Raw genomic sequence first — 20,937 nt, forward strand, 5'->3', positions numbered from 1 at the left:
TTCTCCATAACCTTGTGTGACTGTGGCCTCCCTCCAATCCCCACTCCCCAACTCCTACTTTTTCTTTAAACCGGAAAATGTCTGGTGACCTTCACCAGGATGAAAGATAAATAATCATAAAAACCTTTCCAAATGCACAATTCTTTGGAAGTGTTGTGCTAGCAAAGTCTCCGTTTTGACTCTGAGCTGCTTAGGGTAGGTGCTCAGGATGCCTGTACATTATTTCAGCCCACTAAGTATTTCTGCTGGTGCACACCAATGGCACCAAAGAATGAATGGGCCTCTTTCAAGACCTAATTTACTACTACTGAATGTGTTAGCACAGGAGAGAGGCAAATAAATGCTCTCTGGAGTCCAGAAAATTGCCTATTGCTAATAATATGTATTAAGGGAGAACAAGTCTAGCCCATTAGATCTTTAAAAAGTGATGAAAAGTAAGTGTAGTTTGACTGTTTTCAGGCTGAGTATTAGCTGGAGAATGTATTTTTCAGTAGTAGGTCAAGGAAAGCAGTAAGTCCATTTACTCTACTTGAAGAGCTATATTTCATGCAAAGTGTGTATATTTATAATACAGAGGAAAAAAATCCTGAACCTGAAAGTTTCTTTGATGCCATTAAAAGCTAAGGAAACAGATCCTGTGGATTCCATTAATATTTCCAGGTGCGTTTCTCTTCAGTGGATTTTCAGTGGGTTTCAAGTGCATGCTGAGGGCTCTGGAGTTGGGCCCACTTGGGTTCCAGTCCTAGCTCCTCCACTCATCAGCTGTGCAATCTTGAGCATGTTACGGAACCCCAGCACTCAATACCTGCTTAAGGCCAGAAATTACCCTGCGGTGATTTCCCTATGCATCTGTCGGTGGTAAGTATATCCCACAGATGATCAGGGATGTTTTCAAGGAACTCCCGCTGTCCTGCTGTGATTTCCATCCACACCACCGTGCGTAGCATGGAGCACAGGTTTAGCTCAGCCTGACCCTCTTTGGGTCCTGCAGCTGTCTTCCCACTGATTGGCACTGTAATGGTCAATACTCTCCACAGGCTGCCTTACTGGGACCATTACTGGCTCTCTGTTTGCTTTTGTCTGGGAAACGGGAAGGAAGATGCAACCTGAGGTAAGTTTCTTGTCCAGAAAGGAACTTTACTTTGAAGGAAATGGCTTTCCCTAAGTAAGATAGGAAAGGGATGCGGCTTCCTGAACAAATCAAGGGAAATGAGTGCTCAGACTCATAAAAGATGGAAGAGATTTCATCATACTAGGCTGACCTCAAATTCAGTAGCTTTACATTACTTAAAACAAAAACAGAAATGGAATAGTCTAGAAGCCCAAGCTTCTTGTTTTTTCATCCTGGCTCAGCTATTTTCAGAGCCATCGTAGTGATATCTCTCTTTCCTTTTCTGTGTGTGTGTGCGCGCACGTGCGCACACACACTCGCACACACTTGAAATGGAGGAGCTGAAATTTTGAGACGTTGTTAGCAAAAAAACCACATAAAGTAGTGGAGACAACAAAGTTTGGTTTAACCGGGGTCTTTGTAAAGGAAATACTTCATTCCATCCCCTTACCTCAGTCACTCAGTGGGACATTTGGGCATTCTCCCCAGAGGTCAGCTTAGACTGAGGCAGACTTTAGTAGAGCTGGGAGACACTTCTGTCCCACAAGAAGCCTCCAAGAATTAGTCTCTCAATTACGTTATACTGATTATTCTACCAGGGAGACAAGTGCCTGCCCTGCTCCCTGCTACCCCCAGCCCAACCACACTGAGCCTGCTCCCTGTTTAAACAACCAGCAAGGGCACCACTGTGGGATCTACTGTAACAACATCTGAATTAACTGGAGTGATGGCATCAACAGGCTGCCCACTGCTGAGACTCAACACAGTCGGACCATGGGACTCCTGGTTAGCAAAACCCTATGCCTCTTCTGGATTCATACTCGGGTTTCCCACTCTGGGTGACTGTAAGTACTGTGCTCACATAGCAAGAGGATTTCTGCCTTATCTCAGGATTGGAAGAAACAGATGGACCCCCCAACCCCCAACCCCTGATTATCTCAGTAGTGTCTTCCATTCACATCCTTTTTCTTTTCTATCTCTGATAAATAGAGAAACGAAGAGACTCTGAAATGACAAGGAAAGAGGGGAGAGGGCAGGCTGTCAAAGACAACGTAAAACATGGCGGAGGAGGAGGGTATAGCTCAGTGGTAGAGCGCGTGCTTAACGTGCACAAGGTCCTGGGTTCAATCCCCAGTACCTCCATTAAAAATAAATAAATAAATAAACCTAATTACTCCCCAAGACAAACAAACCAAAACTTAAAAAAAAAAAAAAGGTAAACTCCTTCTAAGGTTGCCTTGTAGGCAGCAGGGGAGGAGGGGCTCTGTGACAAGTGGTGGGGAGAGGAAACTCTGGGACACTCAGCAGGGGTGGGGAGAGTTGACCCTGCAGTCATAAGTTAGCAAACTTCAAAAAGGCTATTTGGAAGGAGTGGTAATAATACACATTTGGAGGAGGTCCCAACACTTGTCCAGAAAATCATTTTGATTCTATTTTACCATTTGTCTGGCAGAGTAAAACACTGAAGTTCTCTTATGCCAAGATCTCTTTGTTAACTGAGACTTTCTAGCCCTCCCTAGAAAGTTGAAAATCTCAATTTTAACAGCCTGGGGAGGGCTGCCCTAGGCACCGACCACCTGCTGGCAGAGAGGGTAAGAGAGGAAATAGAGGGTGAGTAGAAGGTTTTAAATTGCCAGGCCTGGGTGGGCTTGGTGGACACCATTTTTGCCCATGTTCCATTGGCCAAATCCCGGTCAAAAGTCACTACATGCAAGGGGGATGCTGGGCAGTCACTTCCTAGCTGCAACTACCCCTGTGGAAGGGGAGCAGAACTCTAGTGAACAGCCAGCATTTCTGCCACACAAAAAGAAGGTTCATAGTAGCTCCCAATCCTACCTGTGTATCATCATCTCATGTGGAGCTTAAACAGTGCATGTGCCTGGGACCAGCCCCAGTGATTTTGATTCAGTAGACCTGCACTAATGCCCTGGAGAATCTGTATTTTTAAAGGCACAGACTAGATTGAGAGTCACTGGCAGACTTTGGAGTGTACACTTCTGGCATTGCCTCTCAACAGTTTTTAAAATCATTTTTCAGATTTCTTTGTGTGGACAATGGTCTTTAATTGACTTCAGTTTTGTCTGTGCTGGTCAAATAGTTTTCACCATAATAAATCCTAAACAGGACTAAAAGTCAATACTTTTGTCCAGGTTTTCCATAGTAGAGTATCTGTAATGATTAATACTATATAATGTGATTAATTTTATATCAATATTTGACACAATAAAATAAGGCAGTTATGTGTAATTGATGACATATTGATTTCTAAGAAGCTCATAGTAGTTCTCTGTGCCATAACATAACTGTATTCAGAAAGCTGTTCCTTTTCGAGTGATTTGAAACATTCTTTTCCCCTCAGGGCTCTCTCCTGAAATTTCACAGAGTAGTAAGTGCAGGCATCTGCTGGGGTGACATTGCTGATGCAGATGGAAAATCTGGGGTGGAACAGAGACCAGGCAGAGGTTAGAAAGAACAAGGAAGAGGGAGGTGGGCTGATACAGAATGGTGAACGTAATAATTCTTAGCTGATGAAAGTGAGAGGATTTCACAGGATGCTGTGAACAGAATGATCCCCTCCCTCCCTTCCTTCTTTCTTTTTCTTAATTGAAATATGAAGTATAATTGACATATAACATTATATTAGTTTCAGATGTACAACATAATGATTTGATATTTATATATATTGCACGTGCTACAAAAAATAAGAATAAAAAATAGAATTTCACAATTTCCACATTCTAATGTAATTATTTAACAGTTGCTACCAGAGAATATTTACTCTATTGAAAATATTACTAAACACACGTTATATATTAAAAGGTCATCTTCATCAACTGATTAGAATGAATTACTGCTTTCCCTGTTCTCCCACTGTATTTTGTGTATATTATTTTATGTTTATACCTGTTTATATATTATTTTATATTTTATCTGTTTATTTTATATTCGTTTATATTTATGCGGTTTCTGTATTTATTAGCTAGTGAGTTCCTGGAGGGTGAGGCTACGTTACACAGACAAGCACTCAAATGTTTATTACAGGGACTGGAAATCATTTGAATTGTTTAACTTACTCCGTGCCTATTATGTGCCAGAGAATAAGTGATGAACATCACAGAAGTCCCTGCCCTGAGAGCTTAGTCTAGTGGGAGGAAGACAGTAAACAAAATAAACACATAAAATATAAAGTCCGTCAGCTGGTGATGAGCGTTGTGCAGAAAAGTAAAGCAGGAGAGTAGGACAGAGTATTAAAATTTGAGTAAGGACTGTAAGAAGTGAGAGAGCAGGCCCTGTCTGTCTACGCCTGGGGGTGGGGTGTTGCCGGGGAGGGGACAGCAAGCATGACCACCCCGAGGCTGGCACCAGCCTGGGGTGCGCACACAGCAGCTGGAGGCCAGTGTGGCAGCTAGAGTGAGCAAGCAGAGTCCCAGGAGGAGGCCAGGTTGTGGGGCCTTGAGGCCAGGGGAAGGGCCTTGAGGTTGACTCTGGGATGGCAAGAGGGCTTGGAGTGAAGGGTTCATTTGCTTGTAGTCTGGCTTCTGTTTGTGTTAGGCTATTGGAGGACAAGAGTAGGGACAGGGAGCACAGTTAAGAGATGAGTGCAAAGATCTAAGTAACAGATGGTGGTGGGTTGGACCAGGACCCCAGCAGTGGAACTGGTAAGCAGGAGTCATTTCTGGATATATTTTCAACAAGATTTATGGGGAGTGAGAGGAAGAGAGGCATCAAGGATGGCTCCAAGGTATTTGGAGTAAAGTGGGAGGACGGAGTTACTCTGAGGGGGAAAGACTGAGGGCACAGGTTTGGAAGGGAAGCCAGCAGCTCTGTTGTGGACATACTCGCTGTACTGAGATGCCTATTAGATATCTAAGTAGAAATGCAAATATTAGATGTGAACTCAAATTCAGGAGAGAGATCCAGGTTGGAGACATAAACATAAAACCAGTAGTTTTATAGCTACTGGTGGGATTTGAGACATTGAGACTGCCTGAGCTCACAGGCAAGTGAGTGTAGACAGACCCCTGAGGCTCTAAAGTTGCAGTGCGAGGGAGCAAAGGCCAGGGTATTTCAGGGGGAAGGGAATGAGCCATGTCACATGCTGCTAGGAAGTCAGGTAGGAAGACGAGATGATGGCTGAGTCTGGCCCCTGGATTGAGTGATTAGAAGTTTAACAGGGACTGGAGAGAGCTGATGTGGAAACCAGACTGGAATGGGTTCACAAGACAGCTGAAGGAGAGGAACTGGAGTCACTGGTAGAAAGGAAATGAGGAATGGGGAGGAGTGGAATCAAGAGGGTTAAAATGTCTTTTTTCCCCCCAAGAATGGAGAATAGCCTGTTTGTGGGTGATGGACTTCATCAAGGACAGGAACAATTTGATGTCTTAGGAGAGGCAAGGGAGAATTGCTGGGCATGGGGAGAGAGGGAGGGACTGGTCCTAGGTAAGAGCTGGGTCACCATTCTATCCAGGACATAGGAAGGCAGAGTAGGAGGCCACAGGTGCTGGTACAGAAATCATTGTGGGGAGGAAATTAATTACCTGGCAGGATAATAGATGAGTTCTTTCCACTTTCCAAGATATGTATTATTACATAGATTTGCAAGGTATTAAAAGAAACGACTCATGCCACCATATGGGCTTGTGTGAGTAACGCAGTGAGAGCCGTTTTCAAGCTTACTCTGTAAGCCTACTCTAGGGTCAGAGGCGCCCTCTAGTGGTTCACTGAGATCATTAATTTTTTTCTTTCTTGCTCTAGATGTAAGCGCAAAATAGCACTATCAACATTTTATGTTGTTTTTTAAAGAAACAATGACAATTCACAGTTTAATTTAGAAACATATCATACATTTGGGTAAAATAAACGCAAACCATCTGCAGTCCAGGCTTGAGTTGCTATTAATTATCATCACTGAGACTTTCTCCTGTAAATACATCATTCTCTGCCTTACTGCCAGTATTTATATACGTTCTGCTTCTTGAACGAGTCCTTTTTTTTTTTTTTAAAAAAAAAAAATCAAACTCAGAGGAAGGATGACTGATAGGCCACTGCTGATCGAAGGCTGAGAAGTCTTCTCGATGCTATGTGGAGTACAAACTCCTCATGTTTTTCATTCCTTGTTTCACTTGACTTTATCGTCACTGGGTTCTCTCTGCGTGGGATGTCCTCTTGTCCTGGGTGAGTTAACTCATTTCCTCATGATATTCCAGATTGCCTTCAGTCTCCCCTGTTACCCAAGCTCACAGTATCCTGTGCTTCTTTCTCCCTTATGCTATTTCGCCTAGATGCAATGAAAGGGTCCGTTCTGTAATGATTATTTAATGCCTGTTTCTTCTGGTAAGTCATGAGCCCTGTAAGGGGTGAGAATGTGTCTGGCTTGTTCACCACTGTCTCCTCAGCACTTAGTTCAGTGCCCAGCACATTATCAGACACTGTCCTGCAGGAGACTCTTGCCACGCTCCCATTAACATCTTCCAAATCTCTCTGCGGAGGAGATGCATTTCAGAAATAGACTTCGATTTCTTGAATACATTTGCAATTGCTTTAGGTACACCTGTAACAGATGTAATGATTTGTTACAAAACTGCTCTAGCTACTCTTTCAGGGGCTCACATTAAATTTCCAGCCAGCAAGGCAACTCTTTACATAGAAGGCTGAATCCATGGATATGACCCAGACATTATCAGATCATTTTTCCCAAAACAGAACTAAGGGAAAGACAGTAAGATGTCAATACAGAGGGAAGAATGAGAGCATTTTCAGGTTGTGCAGCCACAACCCACACAGTCCCAATTATTCCCAGATTTAGAAACATTCCAGCATCAGCAACAGTACCTCGAAAATGGACATGGTGATAGTGTTTACCCATCTGAGACCTTTAGGCCACCCCAGCTTCATCCTTAGAATCTTTCTGACTGCTTCTGTTTTACACCAAAGACGGAGAACAGGAAAAACACTGGATGCAAAATACTACACTGTGGTTCCGTTGGTTCTGGACATGTGACTTGGAATTAAGTGGGAACAGAGTAAAATGCTCCAAACAGGAAGCTGAGCTGGTGTCCAGGTTTATCTGGAAAATCTGTTATCATCTTATCTTCTCCCACCCCTCAAATCCCCACCCCTACTCCAAACAGCTTAACCTCTTGGTATTACAATTTTGGTATAATCCTTTTGATGTGGACCCTGAATGAAAGAAGTCCTCTCCTATTCCTTGTCCAAAGGTAGCAGGGTTTTCCTAAAATCACAACTTGAACATTTTAATGGAGGTGTGTATGATGATTAACCCCACCCAACTGGAGTTTCTTTCATTTCAAACACCTTCAGATTAAATGTCAGAATTAATGCAAACACACACGGGTATATTTATGGCATGTTCTCTCAAAGGTGCTGTTCCTTCTTGTGAGGCTCTTCCCTGTGTTGTTCACATGGATGGTTCCTTGTCATCCTTCAGGTCTCAGCTTACATGTCACTTACAGCTTTGGCCTGACCACCTAATCTAATTAGTACCTTCTTTCATTTCTCTCGTAGACCCTGTTATTTTCCTCCAGTTTATCACAATATATTTATTGTGTTCATTCACTTAATTCTGTCAATTCCACTAGACTGTAAGTTTCCCAAAGGCAGGAACATTGTTTGTTTTGTTCACTTCTGTATTCCTGGGGCCTAGCGCAGTGCCTGACATATAGTAGGTGCTAAATAAAAAATTTCTGAATAAACAAAATTTCTATTTCCTTGTTTTTTTCACTTATACTTGTTCCTTTTACTGCATTTTAGTTCCTGCTACTGCATTGTAACCCCCAAGGGGATAGAAGAGAATTACAATACCCCTTCCCTCCATCACTGAGTACTGAGATGGCAGTTTCTTTGTGGAGAAGCTGCTGGCTTCTCCTGGGCGCCTGTCATGTACCCAAAGGGTGCACAATAATTCTATTCGTGATAGCATGACTGAGGCAATCAGGAGAGCTGTTAAAAATGTTTTTAAACTTCAACTCCCTGAGTTCTTGGGCACTCGAAATTGTGAACTACTACACAACAACTAAGAATGAGCAGAATGTTGAAAAGGTGTGTGTGTGTACGTTTGTGTGAAATGAAATTCAAATGTACACATCCTTTCTTGCGCGCCAGGAAGCTGAGCCTCTTGCAGCAGCTCCTCTGCCCAATGGGGGGCAGCAGCATCCCAGCAACTCACCTCCTAAAGATCTGTAGGTGGCAGGAAAGAGATTCGCGCTCAAAATCTTTTGACTCTATCCGCTCTCCGTAGCGCCTTAGCCCGCTGGAGTTTCAATGCGCGTTGTTGTTTGACGAAGCTGAGTCTTATACACCGCCCGCTGCTTTCCTGATCATGGCTTCTTCGAGTTCCTTCACCTACTATTGCCCTCCATCTTCCTCCCCTGTCTGGTCAGAGCCGCTGTACAGTCTGAGGCCCGAGCACGCGCGGGAGCGGTTGCAGGACGACTCGGTGGAGACAGTCACGTCCATGGAACAGGTGAGGTAGCTTGACTGGGCGAGGCGCCCGCGCGGGAGCTTCTGGGAGCGGGAGTCCGGTCCTCAGGGCCGCCCGGGTGCGGGACTCACCGGGAGACTACAGCTCCCACAGTGCACCGCGGTGCCTTCCCTTGCAAAGCTCCCGGCGCCCAGACTTGGTGTGGGGAGGGGAGAGTTTGTGGGGCCAGGTTGGGGAGGGGTCGTTGTCAGGGTTGGAGGGACAGGACAGTACCTGGGTCCCCTCTGCCTTAGGGAGCGGAGAGACTCTCATGCTGTACCTGGAGGACTGAAGTAGCCCGAGCGGGTCGGACAGCCCGCTCCACTCTGCGGGACATCGGGAGGTTCTCGGATGGGTAGCGCGCGTTCCCCACCCCGCTCATAGTTTCGGGACCCAGAGGGCAAGAGACGCAGCCAAACTGCGACCATGCCATTCCATGATCTGTTTAATTTATGACCCACAGTGCGAGGTTTGAGGCCTGCCTGGTCGGTGGACATTTTAGTAATTCAGTCAGGTGAGCACCAGCAATGTGTTCAGCACGATATTGAACGCTGGAAATCAAAGAAAGAAAACAGACCCTGTGCATGAGCATGGCACAGACTGGTCGGTGAAGACAGACAGTAAAACAACAGTTTGGGAAGTGCTATGATAAAAGTAAGAATTTGGGGCTCCTTGCCATTCACGGAGGCCTCGGAGTAGATGGAACCTATCACTTTGAAACGTATTTGGGGAATGAGGAGTGAACTATAGTTTTGTTTTTCTTTTCATCCCCTAATTGGAATTGTTCCCAAGTTAGTTTTTGTGGAAATGGGTTATCCATCTGTCACTAGGAAAAGTGATCAGATGATTCTTTTTGGCACTAACAAGTAAGCCTTAGGCTGTTTACTAAAATAAGACCTCTTACTGATATCAGTCTCCAGGCTTAACCTTGGAGATACCTGCTTTGATTTTCATACCTGAGGTTAGAAGCCTCCATTTTGGCAAAGTTAGTGATGATAATTATTATATTGTATATTTATGACTATAATAACAAGAACAAGGGTTTGAATACACAGTTATAGACATAGTAGTAGAGGGGAGTATTTTAACTGGAGATCAAGCTTCATGGGTTTTAGGATAGAAAGGAAACTTACCTTTTGAATGTAGCTTCCCAGGTTAGTTAGCCCACCAGTGTGTCCTTCTACAGAAGTCTTTTGCAAAAGAGTGCAAAGAAATCTCCCATCAATGAAAAACTGATGGATTGTTGAGTTGATTCAGGTCAAGACTTTTTCTTTTTATCTGACCTAGGACTATGGGGTCACCTTTTACATAGTTAACTGAATTGACCCAGCTATTGCCAATAAAATGGATGTTGTGGAGAAAACAGAAGCAGAAGTTGGTCTAGTTTAAAGACCAGAACAGAAACTTCCATGGTGAAAGGGACAAGTTAAAAACAGGAATATTATCAGGAGCTTTACTGATCTGCTCTTTCTCTTTTTCCTACACAACTTTTTTTCAGTAGCGTGCCCCTGCTTATTTCCTACAGGGAAACAGCAACACTGGTACTCTGAGTGCCTAGGCAGGATGAGTGATGCGGAAATGGGTGCAACAAGGTACTGGTCTGCAAGACGGTTGGCCAAGGTGTGGGCCAGGTGTGGGAACTAGGTTCTGATATGGAACATTGGTACTGTAGGTGTCTTTCAGATCTAGGCCCAACTGTCTGGTAGATAGTAGAGCATCTTCTGCTCCTTTCTCATGTTGTTATTCCAGCTCACATTCTAAAACTCTAGGATAAACAGTTCCAGATCATAGGAAGATAATGTAGTATCTCATTCTCATGGCTGCCTCAATGTTTTATGTTTTATTATTATCATGTTTTTAAGGGAGGTACTGAGGATTGAATTGGGGATTGCTAAGCACGCACTCTACCACTAAGCTATACCCACCTTCCTCAATGTTTTAATAATCATTACAGTGTCCATTTATTGGCCCTGTACCCAGTAAATGCTCTCCGTATATTGTATTATTAAATCCTTACACATTTTGCAAATGAGAAGACTGAGGCTTAGATAAGTTCTAGTTTCATAGGTTAATGCTGATTTCATAAGAAAAAACAACCTTGCTAGGAGCAATTGTTTACAGAAGACACTACTGTTATTCCTTTGATTATGGTTGAAGATTCCATTTATTCATAGGGATTTGGTGACAGAGCTCAATTTTGTGCCATTGCCAATAAAAACAAATGCTTGTCACCTGCTTCATATCTTATTATCAGGAGACTGTTTATTAATTTGTTTAACAATGATTTGACAATAGGAGTTAAACCTCCAAACAGTGGAAAGAATCCTTAGCTATGGGTTCTTCTGTTCCACTCATTCATTTTCATTTATCCAACAGATATTTGAGTGCCTACTATGTATCAGGCACTGTTCTAGCTGCTGGGCATAAGGGAGTGAACAAAAAGGCCAAGTTGATGCCTTTATGAAACTTTTGTTCTAGGCTAGGGAGGCAGTCAATTAAAAAAAGGAAAAATCTCTCTCTCTCTCTCTTTTTGTTAGAAGTGCTGTGGAGAAAAATAAAGCAAGATAACGGAGATAGAGTGTGCTAGGCATGGGTAGGGTGGGAGGACGGGAGGTTTTCATATATGGTGGCAATGGAAGCCTCTGCTGGTGTGTTGGCTGAGACCTGAAGTAGGTGAGGGAACAAGCCATGTGCGTGTCTGGGGGAAAAGTGTTCTGTGCAGAGAAAGCAGCAACTACAAAGAGCCTGAGGCAGGGCTGTGCCTGGTGAGTGAAGGGCCACTGTGAGTTGAGAGGTTAGCATGCAGAAGAGGAGGTAAGGTTGGATCAGGTACTTTCAGATGCCCTGACTGAGAAGGGAAGCCATTTGGCTGGTTAGCTTCCATTTACTGCCTTGGACTCACTCTACCCTTGCCTACCCTGCTCTGTGGATGTGGCCTGGGAGGTGGACCTGCATTGACAGGCTCCCTTGCTTTCTGGTTGCATTTGGCCACGTGGAGTATTGATAAGAGGTGAGAGTGAGGGAGAAGAATGAGATTGGCGTCTGTATTCCCTTTCTGCAGGATTGTGTGGGCTGGACTGTCTCTAGACTCAGGGTCACATCTCCTTCAGGTGCCTTCTCCATGGAGCTCTGCGTGTCTCTCTCCATTCCTCTTCATACCTTCAGGTCTTGGAGGGGATGAAGTACCCTTTTGTTGCTAGCCCCTGTGCTATGAACTTTCCTCAAATCACCCACTTTGAATGTGTCATCTGTTTCCTACTAGGAGTCAGACTGATCCGTGATTGGAGGGTTTTGACCCAATCTGTTCAGCTCATTTAGGTCACCAGCGAGAGCAGACTGTGAGGAGGCCAGCGTGGGTGCAGGGACGCAGTTAGGAGGCTATTGCAGTACTGCAGGTGACTAATGACAGCTCAGCTCCCAGCTGTGGTACTGGAGGTAATGAGGAGTGGTGAGAATCCAGGTATCTTTTGAAGGTCTTGACCTTGACAAGCTTTCTTGTTTCTTGACAGGCTGATAGATTTGATGCTCGGAGAATCTTCTATGATTTCGGAAAGCGAGATGTAGTTGTGTTATTAGTGGTTGTCTTCATAGTTTGGTGCCACCTGCGGTTACCCCATGACCGATGCTCTGCGATTCAGGCCCGTAGGATAATATTGTTACAGTCTCAGAGGTGGCAGGCTTGCCAAAAACCATTGTTAATGACGGTACTACTCCTGTTTTTCTTTTTTTTTTCTTTTTCGATTTCTTTTTCTGGGAGGGGAGGTAATTTAGTTTATTTACTTATTTATTTTTAGAGGAGGTGCTGGGGATTGAACCCAGGACCTTGTGCATGCTAGGCATGTGCTCTACCACTTGAGCTATACCCTCCCCCCACTACTTCTGTTTTTCTTTTAGATTGTCTTTGAACAGGAGCAAAAGCGTTCTCCACCTGAAATGGCGTGCCATTAGACAATATTCAGTCAAGTGACGACAGTCAGCTCTGAGGGGAATCTAGAAATTATTAGTCTTAGTCCCTGCCCTCAAAATTCTTTTCTTTTAGAGGGAAAAAAAAAGGATATACCTGAAGCAACTGTTGCCAAAAGATCACCCCTGCCCCTGACCAGCCAAATAACCCAGAGACAAGGTCGTGGAGCTTAGAAGAAAAGAGGCAATTTTAGTGCTTTGCTGGGCAAAAGGGACTCACAGCCTTCAAAATTGTGAGCCCACCTTGGGGATGGGGGGGGGTGGTTATATAGCCATAGCTCAAAGCATCGATAACAAGCAACAGAATCATTTTCTCATCAGAAGACTTAGAATGGGGTCATGATGCCTCCAGGCGACCAGTTCTATAGAGGCCAACGGTTGTCTCTCTTTCCATCTCTTTATCTTATAAGCATCCAAGGTGTGGTCTCCTTGGTAATTCAGGCTATTTTGTAAGGTTAAAGTCCTGTGACCTTCTCCCTGGAGATCGACTCAGAGACCAAGCTTGATTGTTACTTTCAATTACTGGAATAAAGTAGAAACAGTAAGATCAATAGCTTTGGTTTTAACAATGGGCCTGAAACTGTGAGTAGCAACCAGTTAGTCAGGTCAGTTGACTGTTTTAAGGGTAAGCATAAGAACAAGCAATTTGTTAGCCTAAGTGCAGCCTTTTATTAATCCTCCTTCAAAATCACAGTAGGACTTAATAAGAGCACGTAGTGGTGTGCTCAGCTATGACTGGGCTACACGAGGGTTTCAGGGAGTAGAAGCCCATCTGTTGTGGGTTGAGGTGGTCAGGGCAGCTTCGTGGAGGATGTGGGACTGGGGTTGGGCTGTAAAGGATGGAGCTGAGGGGGCAGCCATTCCAGTGGGAGGAGCTGTTAGGAGTGAGGATTTACCAGACTGGCTGTGGTAGGGAATTAGGTCAGCTGGATGAGGGGGAGGCTGAAGGGGGTGGGGGGGTGGGGGAGTGGGACCAGATGAAAAACCAGGCTGAGGAGCTGGCTTCAAGTGATGGGCATTGCACCACTGCAGATCCTGAAGGAGAAAAAAAAAAAAAGAAAAGAAAAGAAAAGAAAAGACAGATCCTGAAGGAGGGAACATTGGGGATCCAGGAATGAATCCTGAACTCCTCCTCTTGATTTGTTTCAAGTTTTAGTCTCTGAAAGATTACTGAACAGAGGTAGGACAAGTCCCTAATTATGGTCAAACTAACCAGTGTTTTAGCTTCTGACAGAAGGGGCCAGAGCTCTGTTTGTTAAGTGGCCAGTAGGCTAGCTATATGAATCAATTTTATTGTATTGAAATTCAGCATATACCGTGTTGCCTAACTGTAAGGCAGATGCAAGTTTCAAAATTTCCCCGTTTTCCTTAAAAAAGTCCCCCAAAGTGTTTTTGATCAATACATGTACTTTTAGGTATAGGTATGTAGGTAAACAAATCAAATGCCTACTTGCAAAATTTATGTTTTAAATTTAGGTTCCTAAGACAGAAACACTCTCAGACATAGAGAACAAATTTGTGGTTACTAGGTGGGGAGTGGGGTGGGAGGGGATAAATTGGGAATTAGAGATTTGCAGATACTAACTAATATATATAGAATAGATAGATAAACAACAAGTTTATGCTGTTGTATAGTGCAGGGAACCATATTCAATATCTTGCAGTAACTTACGGTGAAAAAGAATATGAAAACGAATGTATGTATGTTCCTATATGACTGAAGTATTGTGATGTACACCAGAAATTGACACAACATTGTAAACTGACTGTGTTTCAATAAAATATACATATATATACAAAAAATTTAGATGCCTATACCTATTTAAAATCACACTTTATAAAATCACACTAATTTAGAAACATTGTTTTTCCTCTTCCTCATATTCATAAAGCATTTTTCTTCAAACTCTTCCCATTCATCTTTGACCTTTGTGTTTTTATCATCCCTAGAGTGACATTCTGGATTAGCGAATGTTTTTCTAGACCACACTTTCAGTTTTTTGAGATGCATTCCTTTTGAGCATGGGTAAGGTATTGTCATTGAGGATTTTATCACAGGTTACAATAGAATTCTTTTACAATGTGTCTAGTTGGTGCATGTCTTTGATCAGCACAATTTAACCATTTTATTACTTTTTAAAATGATATTTATTCATTTGTTTATTTTAATGGAGGTACTGGGGATTGAACCCAGGACCTTGTGCTTACTAAGCATGCACTCTACCACTAAAGTGCTGAAGTGCTAAGTACCCCTAAAGTGATCTTTAAAAGGGTTTACAGTGGCAGTTTACCCATGGAAGTGTAAGTTCATATCCCCAGGAGTAATTATTAACAATTATTAAACAGATTTAATAATTCCTTGATACCATCAGCTGACCTCTGTTAAGTAGCCAAAACCAGACCTTGACTGAGGTTGTTTTAGGCTAACGTGTGAACCCCAACTGGTACTTTGTATTCAAAATAAAGAATTGAAAGGAACTCCCCACAACAAGAGTTGCTTTGTAAGGATTTCTTATAAAGTGACTTGCTTTTTCAGAGGGATAATTTTTTTTTTTCTTTTAGGAAGAATCCTTGTCTTACATTTAATCGATTAATGATTCTTTTACTGCATCTTCAGCATAAGCATGAGTCCCAGGCAGCAAATCTGCTTTCTGGAAAGGTCCTCCTCTGGGAGAGGGGGAGATGTAGGGAGAAGGGAAGTGATGGTCCATGATATGAAAGTTGGTACATCATGAGATTGGCTTTATATAGAAGCTGTGAAAGGGAGAGTAAGTACCAAATGCACTAGGTTTTTTTTTTTTTTTTTTTTTTTTTTTTTTTTTTCTCAGCTGTGAATGGAAATCATTCTGTGCTTCTGATTGAATTTCTAGAAAAATTCCTGAGGTATCTTTTAAACAAAGCTGTCAAGAATGCAGGCAGATGGTTAGATTTCTGTTTATTTATTGCCATGGTACCTAAGTCTTAGAGAGTTGAGTTCAGTCACTTCATCCTGGCCCCTAGATTCTAAGACAATCTCTCCATTGTTGAAAACCACAAACTAATATACATATTAATTTATGTCATTTACATAGACAGTACACACACTAATATATATTTATTAGTTTATATTATATAAAGGTACATATGCATATATATCCATATAAATATATAGTAAGGGAGGGAAAAACCTTTCCTCTACCCATTTTAGGTTCTCCAGCTGGGGCCCTGTAAATTAGACTGATGGAAGACAGATTACCAAGAGAAAAATGAACACATTTATTAACATGTGTGTTGCCTTGGTACACACGGGAACACCCATTGATGAGTCACCCAAAGGGGTAGTTAAAACTTGGGTTTATGTATCATCTTAGGCTAAAATGAAGGAAAGGGGTTTTGGGCTTCTGGGTTGGGGAGACAATTTATGGGAAAGGTCCGGGAAAGTATGGTAAACAAGAGTTGTTTAGTAAGGTTTGTTATTCAGCTTTAAGTCAGGGTCTTCTCCATTGATCTCAGTTGTCAAAAGTCCTCTACTTCCTGGTACAGAGAAGGAGAAGTCTTTACAGAAGGAAACTTAGGTCCTGATTTTAGAGCTTTTCCTTCATCTCCTGGTTATCAGTGGCCCTTCGCTTAAAATAGTCTATATGCCAAAGAGGCATATTTTAGGATTGCATATTCTAGTAGGCCTCAACATCTGTAATTTGACTTCAGCAAACTCAAAACCATTCTGTACGTAGAAACACCTAGCTTGTGCCCTGTCAAAAGCAAGGGTAAACTTCCGACAAACTAGTAGACTTAACTCCTGTGTTCCCCTCTTGCCATGAGTTGCCTCATGGCTGGAGAAAGTGAGTGGTGTACTGTTAGGACTAACAGTTATGTCATACATCAAAGAGGCTTGGGACGGCAGGCAAGGGTTTGTCTAGGTGTATCTCTCCTGGAGAGTTAGGACTGCTGGGTTGTAGGTTCTCTGCCTGCTACCATGTTGCCCTCCCCAGGGGCTCTAATTTTAAGCACTAATTAGTGTTGTACTGGAGTTCTGTTTTGCTCACACTCTAAGACTTGTTATTGTCAGTGGTCTTAATTTGGGGAAAAAAGTGTCTTTTACATGTGTTCCAAGTATCTTCCCCTAGGTTCTTGTTTGCCTTTAACCTTGTTTATGTTTGTGTTCTTATTTGTCTTCTTCCTTACAGTTAGGGCTTTTGAAGAAATCTTTCTCAATCCCAGGTATATAAAGACATTCTCCTATATGCTATTTTAATGACTTGACTCACATTTTTCATGTTCAAGTTTAATTAGCCTGGAATTTACTTATTTATTTTCAGGGTGTGAAGTATGCAGGTAATTTTTCTACCAGCAACATTTGCTGTGGTTGGTGTTTTTCCCTTTGATATTGGGTTTTCCCGTCTCTGCCTTATACCAAGTTTTCAAATATGCATGGGCTGTTAGGAATTCTTTAATGAAAAATGCTGAATATTATAGCATAGTTATAATAAGCATTTGTCCTTTGAATGAGTCGGGGTTACTGCTGATGACATAAATGGTGGATCTGTAGGCCATTGGGGACCTCTTTCTAGTGTTCATTTTGGTTTATGATTTAAACTTAGTTTTTCATCATTGCTTCTGGAACATCTGTTGTTAAAACATGGTTTTTAAAAAGGCATTGATGGTGAGGGCGGTGGTTCTCAAACCTGGCTGACCATTAGAGCCACCAGGGGAGCTTTTTATCTCTCCCACTCCTAGTTTGTACCTCAGACCAACTAAAGTAGAACCTTTGGGGTTGGGACCCAGGCATCAGTATTTTTTAAAGCTCCTCAGGTAACTCTAATATGCAGCCAAGGTTGAGAACCCACAGTTCATAAAGGATTCATAAAGGAACTCAGCCTTGATAGAGAGGAACGCCAGCTGGTTAAGGAGACTAGGTTAACTCTGACCTTCCGCTGCATCTTGAACTCAAAGTATTAGGTTATTTTTTCAGAGAAATGTTTTACCTTCTCACTTTTATTTATCCTTCACTAGTTAAGAAGAAGAAAAGTGTGGTGAGCAGGTTAAAAAAATCAATAATTATAAATTAAGAAAGTCCTATTTGAAGTCAAACTCAAGCATCAGCCTCTGAGCTGAAATCCACAGTGACCATTACCACCACAGTGACCAAAAAAAAACCCAAAAAACAAAAACAAACCCCTTTGATCTGTTAAGCATTAGCATGTGTCAGAATCCTCTGGAGGACTAGTTAAAAATAGTAAGGTGGGCCCCATCCCAGTAGTTTCTGATTCTATGAGTCTATGACCCGAGAGTTTATATTTTTAACAAGTTCAGCTTGGTTGCAAGTAAACTACCTCTGAGCTACTTGCTCTGAAGGGAAGTGTCTCTCTTCTTGAAAACTAGCTTTTGTTCAAGTCCTGTGGGCACAAAACAAACTCCTCAGGGGCAGGAGTCTTTGCGTAGGGATGTATCCCAGACACCCCAAACATAGGGAAAGATGAGGAAGTATTACTGAGAAAATATTTTTTAAACTCTCACAGTAATAATAAAGCATTTTGGTTTTTTTCTAGTAATTTATTATGAATGATTTCAAGACTTTTACAGTGAACACCAGTATCCTCACCACCTAGATTCTTCTGTTAACATTTTATTTTACTTGGTTTATCACATGTTGATTCATCTATTCATCCTTCTATCCAGCTTTTCTTAATGAATTTCCCAGCAAATTGTAGACGTCCATACACTTCTCCCTAGACACTTTAGCTAGAGTTCCAAATCTATTTACAGTTCTTTTTTTCTTCTGAGGTAAAATTTACACACATTAAAATTTGTATATCTTAAGTGTATAGTCATATTCACTGAGTTTTGGCAAGTACACACATCTGTGTGACCCAAACCTTTATCAAGATGTATCACCATTGCTTCAGAAAGTTCCCTCGTGTTCCTTCCTAGTGAATCCTGACTCCCACTCCCCATGCCTAGAGGCAACTAATTTTCTGATTTGTTAAAATAGATTTGTTTGCCTCTTCGAGACTGTCATCTAAATAGAGTAATATATGTATTTTTTCATATACGGCATCTTTCACCCAGCATGTTTCTGAGGTCCATCCATGCTGTTTTGCGTGTAATTTTGTGTCCCTTTTTATTGCTGAGTAGTGTTTCTCTGAATATAATATTGGTTGCTATTACTGTTTGTTTTTTTTTTTTTAATCCATTCTCCTATTGGTGGACAGCTGAGCTATTGCCAGATTTTGGATATAATGAATAATGCTGCTCTACACATTCTTGTAGCAGCCTTTTTATGATCATGTGTTTTCATGGGTAAAAAGCTAGGAGTGGAATTGTTGGATCATAGGGTAGGTGTACATTTAGTTTCATATGAAGCCACTGGCCTTTTCCCGAGTGGCCGTACATGCTGCATTCTCACCAGCCATGTGTGCGAGCTCTGGTTCCTCTACATCCTTGCCAGCGTTTGGTGTTGTCCCTCTTTCCAGCTTGAGTCATTCTGCTGGTGGGTGTGGAGGGGTTTTTTTAAGGAAAAAATTATTAAAGGAAGATTTGACTCAGGGAGGACTGTTATGATGGGGTTTGGTAGTAGGGGAGAGACACTTGGCTCAACTCTGAATACAACAAGGAAAAGTGGGACTTTATAGCCAAGGACCAAGGTAGGGGGATTGGAGGGTGGTAAATTACTAAGAGGAATCCCCAGAGGTAAGAGGGGATTCTGGCTAAACTTGTTTAACAGGATTCCTCTTGAAGGCAGGCCAAAGTGATCAGACATCACTGAGGGATGGTGAAGGATGAAAAACCTAATCAGATAGTGAGAATAGGGGATCCTGGCTAAGCCAACTTAGCAGGATTCTTACTAAAACTGGGTGATACAAAGATGGACACAGAAAAGTCAAGGCCTAGTTGGGTAGAGGATTCAGAGGACCCTGACTAAAGTTTGGTCAAGGAGAATTTCTGTCAGTGTCTCATTGTAGAGTATTTGCTTTTAAATTGACAGAAACACTTTCTAATTGGTTTAAACATTTATCTAGCTACTGTTTGTATAAATGCATTGTGTATGTGTGTGTGCAGATGTATGTGACTTTTCAAAAATAATTGTGGTAGAATCTTGGTATTAGTGTTTTGATTCTTAATAATTTTCTCTAACTTTTTATTAGAAAAAATTTCAAATATACAGAAAAATTGACAGTATCTATTTACCCTCCACTTAATTCCCCATCCCCTCCATATAAACTGTTAATGGCTAAATTTTAAAAGAGGACAAAATCATGATCATACAAATATAAAATGAACACATGTCAAAGATTTTGTTTGACTTATGGACCCCGTAAGATATTACAACTAGTTCAGATGAGACCTCAACATACAACACATTTATAGTCAGAGAAGGAATGCTGAAATAAATTTGCAGATAGATGCGAAACTGGCAATATCCGTAGGGTGATAATTGATTGCAATTCTACTAGATACAATTTGCATTTCTGTGGACAGAAATTATTTGCATTACTATCAGTTTTCTACAAATTAATTTCTGCCTCTACAGAGTTGTGAGATAGTCTAGTTAAGGACAGAGGTGGAGATAATGCAATGGATCATCCAACCAGACCCAACTTTTCCTTTGAGGAGTATGTGTGTTTAAGTGTGTGGGTGTGTGTACACACGTGTATATATGTATGTGAGTATTTTTTTTTTGAATCCTTGAAGGTCAGATGAAGACATTATGACACTTCACCGCTAAATAATAAAGCATGCATCTCTTAAGAATAATGTTCTTCTGCATAAGGACAGTAGCATCCTAGCTAAGAAAATTAGAAATGATTCTATAATGTCTAATATCCAGTTTACTTTTAAATTTCCCCAATTTTGCCAAGATCCTTTTTATATCTTTTTTGTGTGTTTTTTGAATCAGGAGCCAAAGTTCCTTTCTTTCAGTCTGTTTAAAATTTTTGAAGAGCTAATCCCCTGGGACTAAATTTTCTAGTGACTAATCCTGGTGGCCCTTTTTGTAGCATTTCATGTAGCAGTGTTTCCGAAACAAATCAGATGCTTTAGAATGTTAACCTCCTCCCAAGAGAGCCCTATCACTTTCATTAACAGGGTCACAAACTGTGTGCTTTGTGCTCAAGGGAAATGAACCTATGGGCGTTTTGCTATTTATGCAAGAGAAAATTATCTGTTGTTATGGGGCTGTTAATCACCCTTTGTGTTATACCCAGTTGGTAGCTGCCTTGGCTGTGGGGGCTCTCACGCAGAAAAGAGAGGTTAACTAGCATAGAATACTCCATTCCTTTGGGATGGAAAGGAAACATGGAAATTCAAGACAAAATGAAAGGCCAGAGAAAGTGGACATGCTTTAACATCCCTGTGTGGAAGCTAATCCTTCCCTTCCTTCCTTCCTTCTTCCAGTTCTGATTTG

General features: G+C 41.9%; 1 protein-coding gene, 1 long non-coding RNA gene and 1 other non-coding gene across 3 annotated transcripts in view; 2 read left to right on the plus strand and 1 right to left on the minus strand.

Annotated features, from left to right (window-relative positions):
• The first annotated feature begins 2,182 nt into the window (after nt 1–2,182).
• TRNAV-AAC lies at nt 2,183–2,254 on the plus strand. Its single transcript has one exon. It is a non-coding gene; the product is annotated as a tRNA-Val (tRNA).
• A 3,864-nt stretch (nt 2,255–6,118) lies between these two features.
• On the minus strand, nt 6,119–8,431 carry LOC116664303. The gene is made up of 2 exons (XR_004320748.1): nt 8,298–8,431; nt 6,119–6,662 (listed from the first exon to the last, which is right to left on the minus strand). It is a non-coding gene; the product is annotated as an uncharacterized LOC116664303 (long non-coding RNA).
• Nucleotides 8,394–20,937, plus strand: part of FNTB (farnesyltransferase, CAAX box, beta) — a 64,989-nt gene continuing 52,445 nt past the window's right edge. The window contains exon 1 of the mRNA XM_006177748.2: nt 8,394–8,594. Within this exon, the coding sequence (XP_006177810.1) occupies nt 8,451–8,594 (144 nt within the window). The 5' untranslated portion in view covers nt 8,394–8,450. The remainder of the gene's footprint in view (nt 8,595–20,937) is intronic.

Source organism: Camelus ferus, chromosome 6 (assembly GCF_009834535.1).
Source record: "Camelus ferus isolate YT-003-E chromosome 6, BCGSAC_Cfer_1.0, whole genome shotgun sequence".
Taxonomy (NCBI): Eukaryota; Metazoa; Chordata; class Mammalia; order Artiodactyla; family Camelidae; genus Camelus; species Camelus ferus.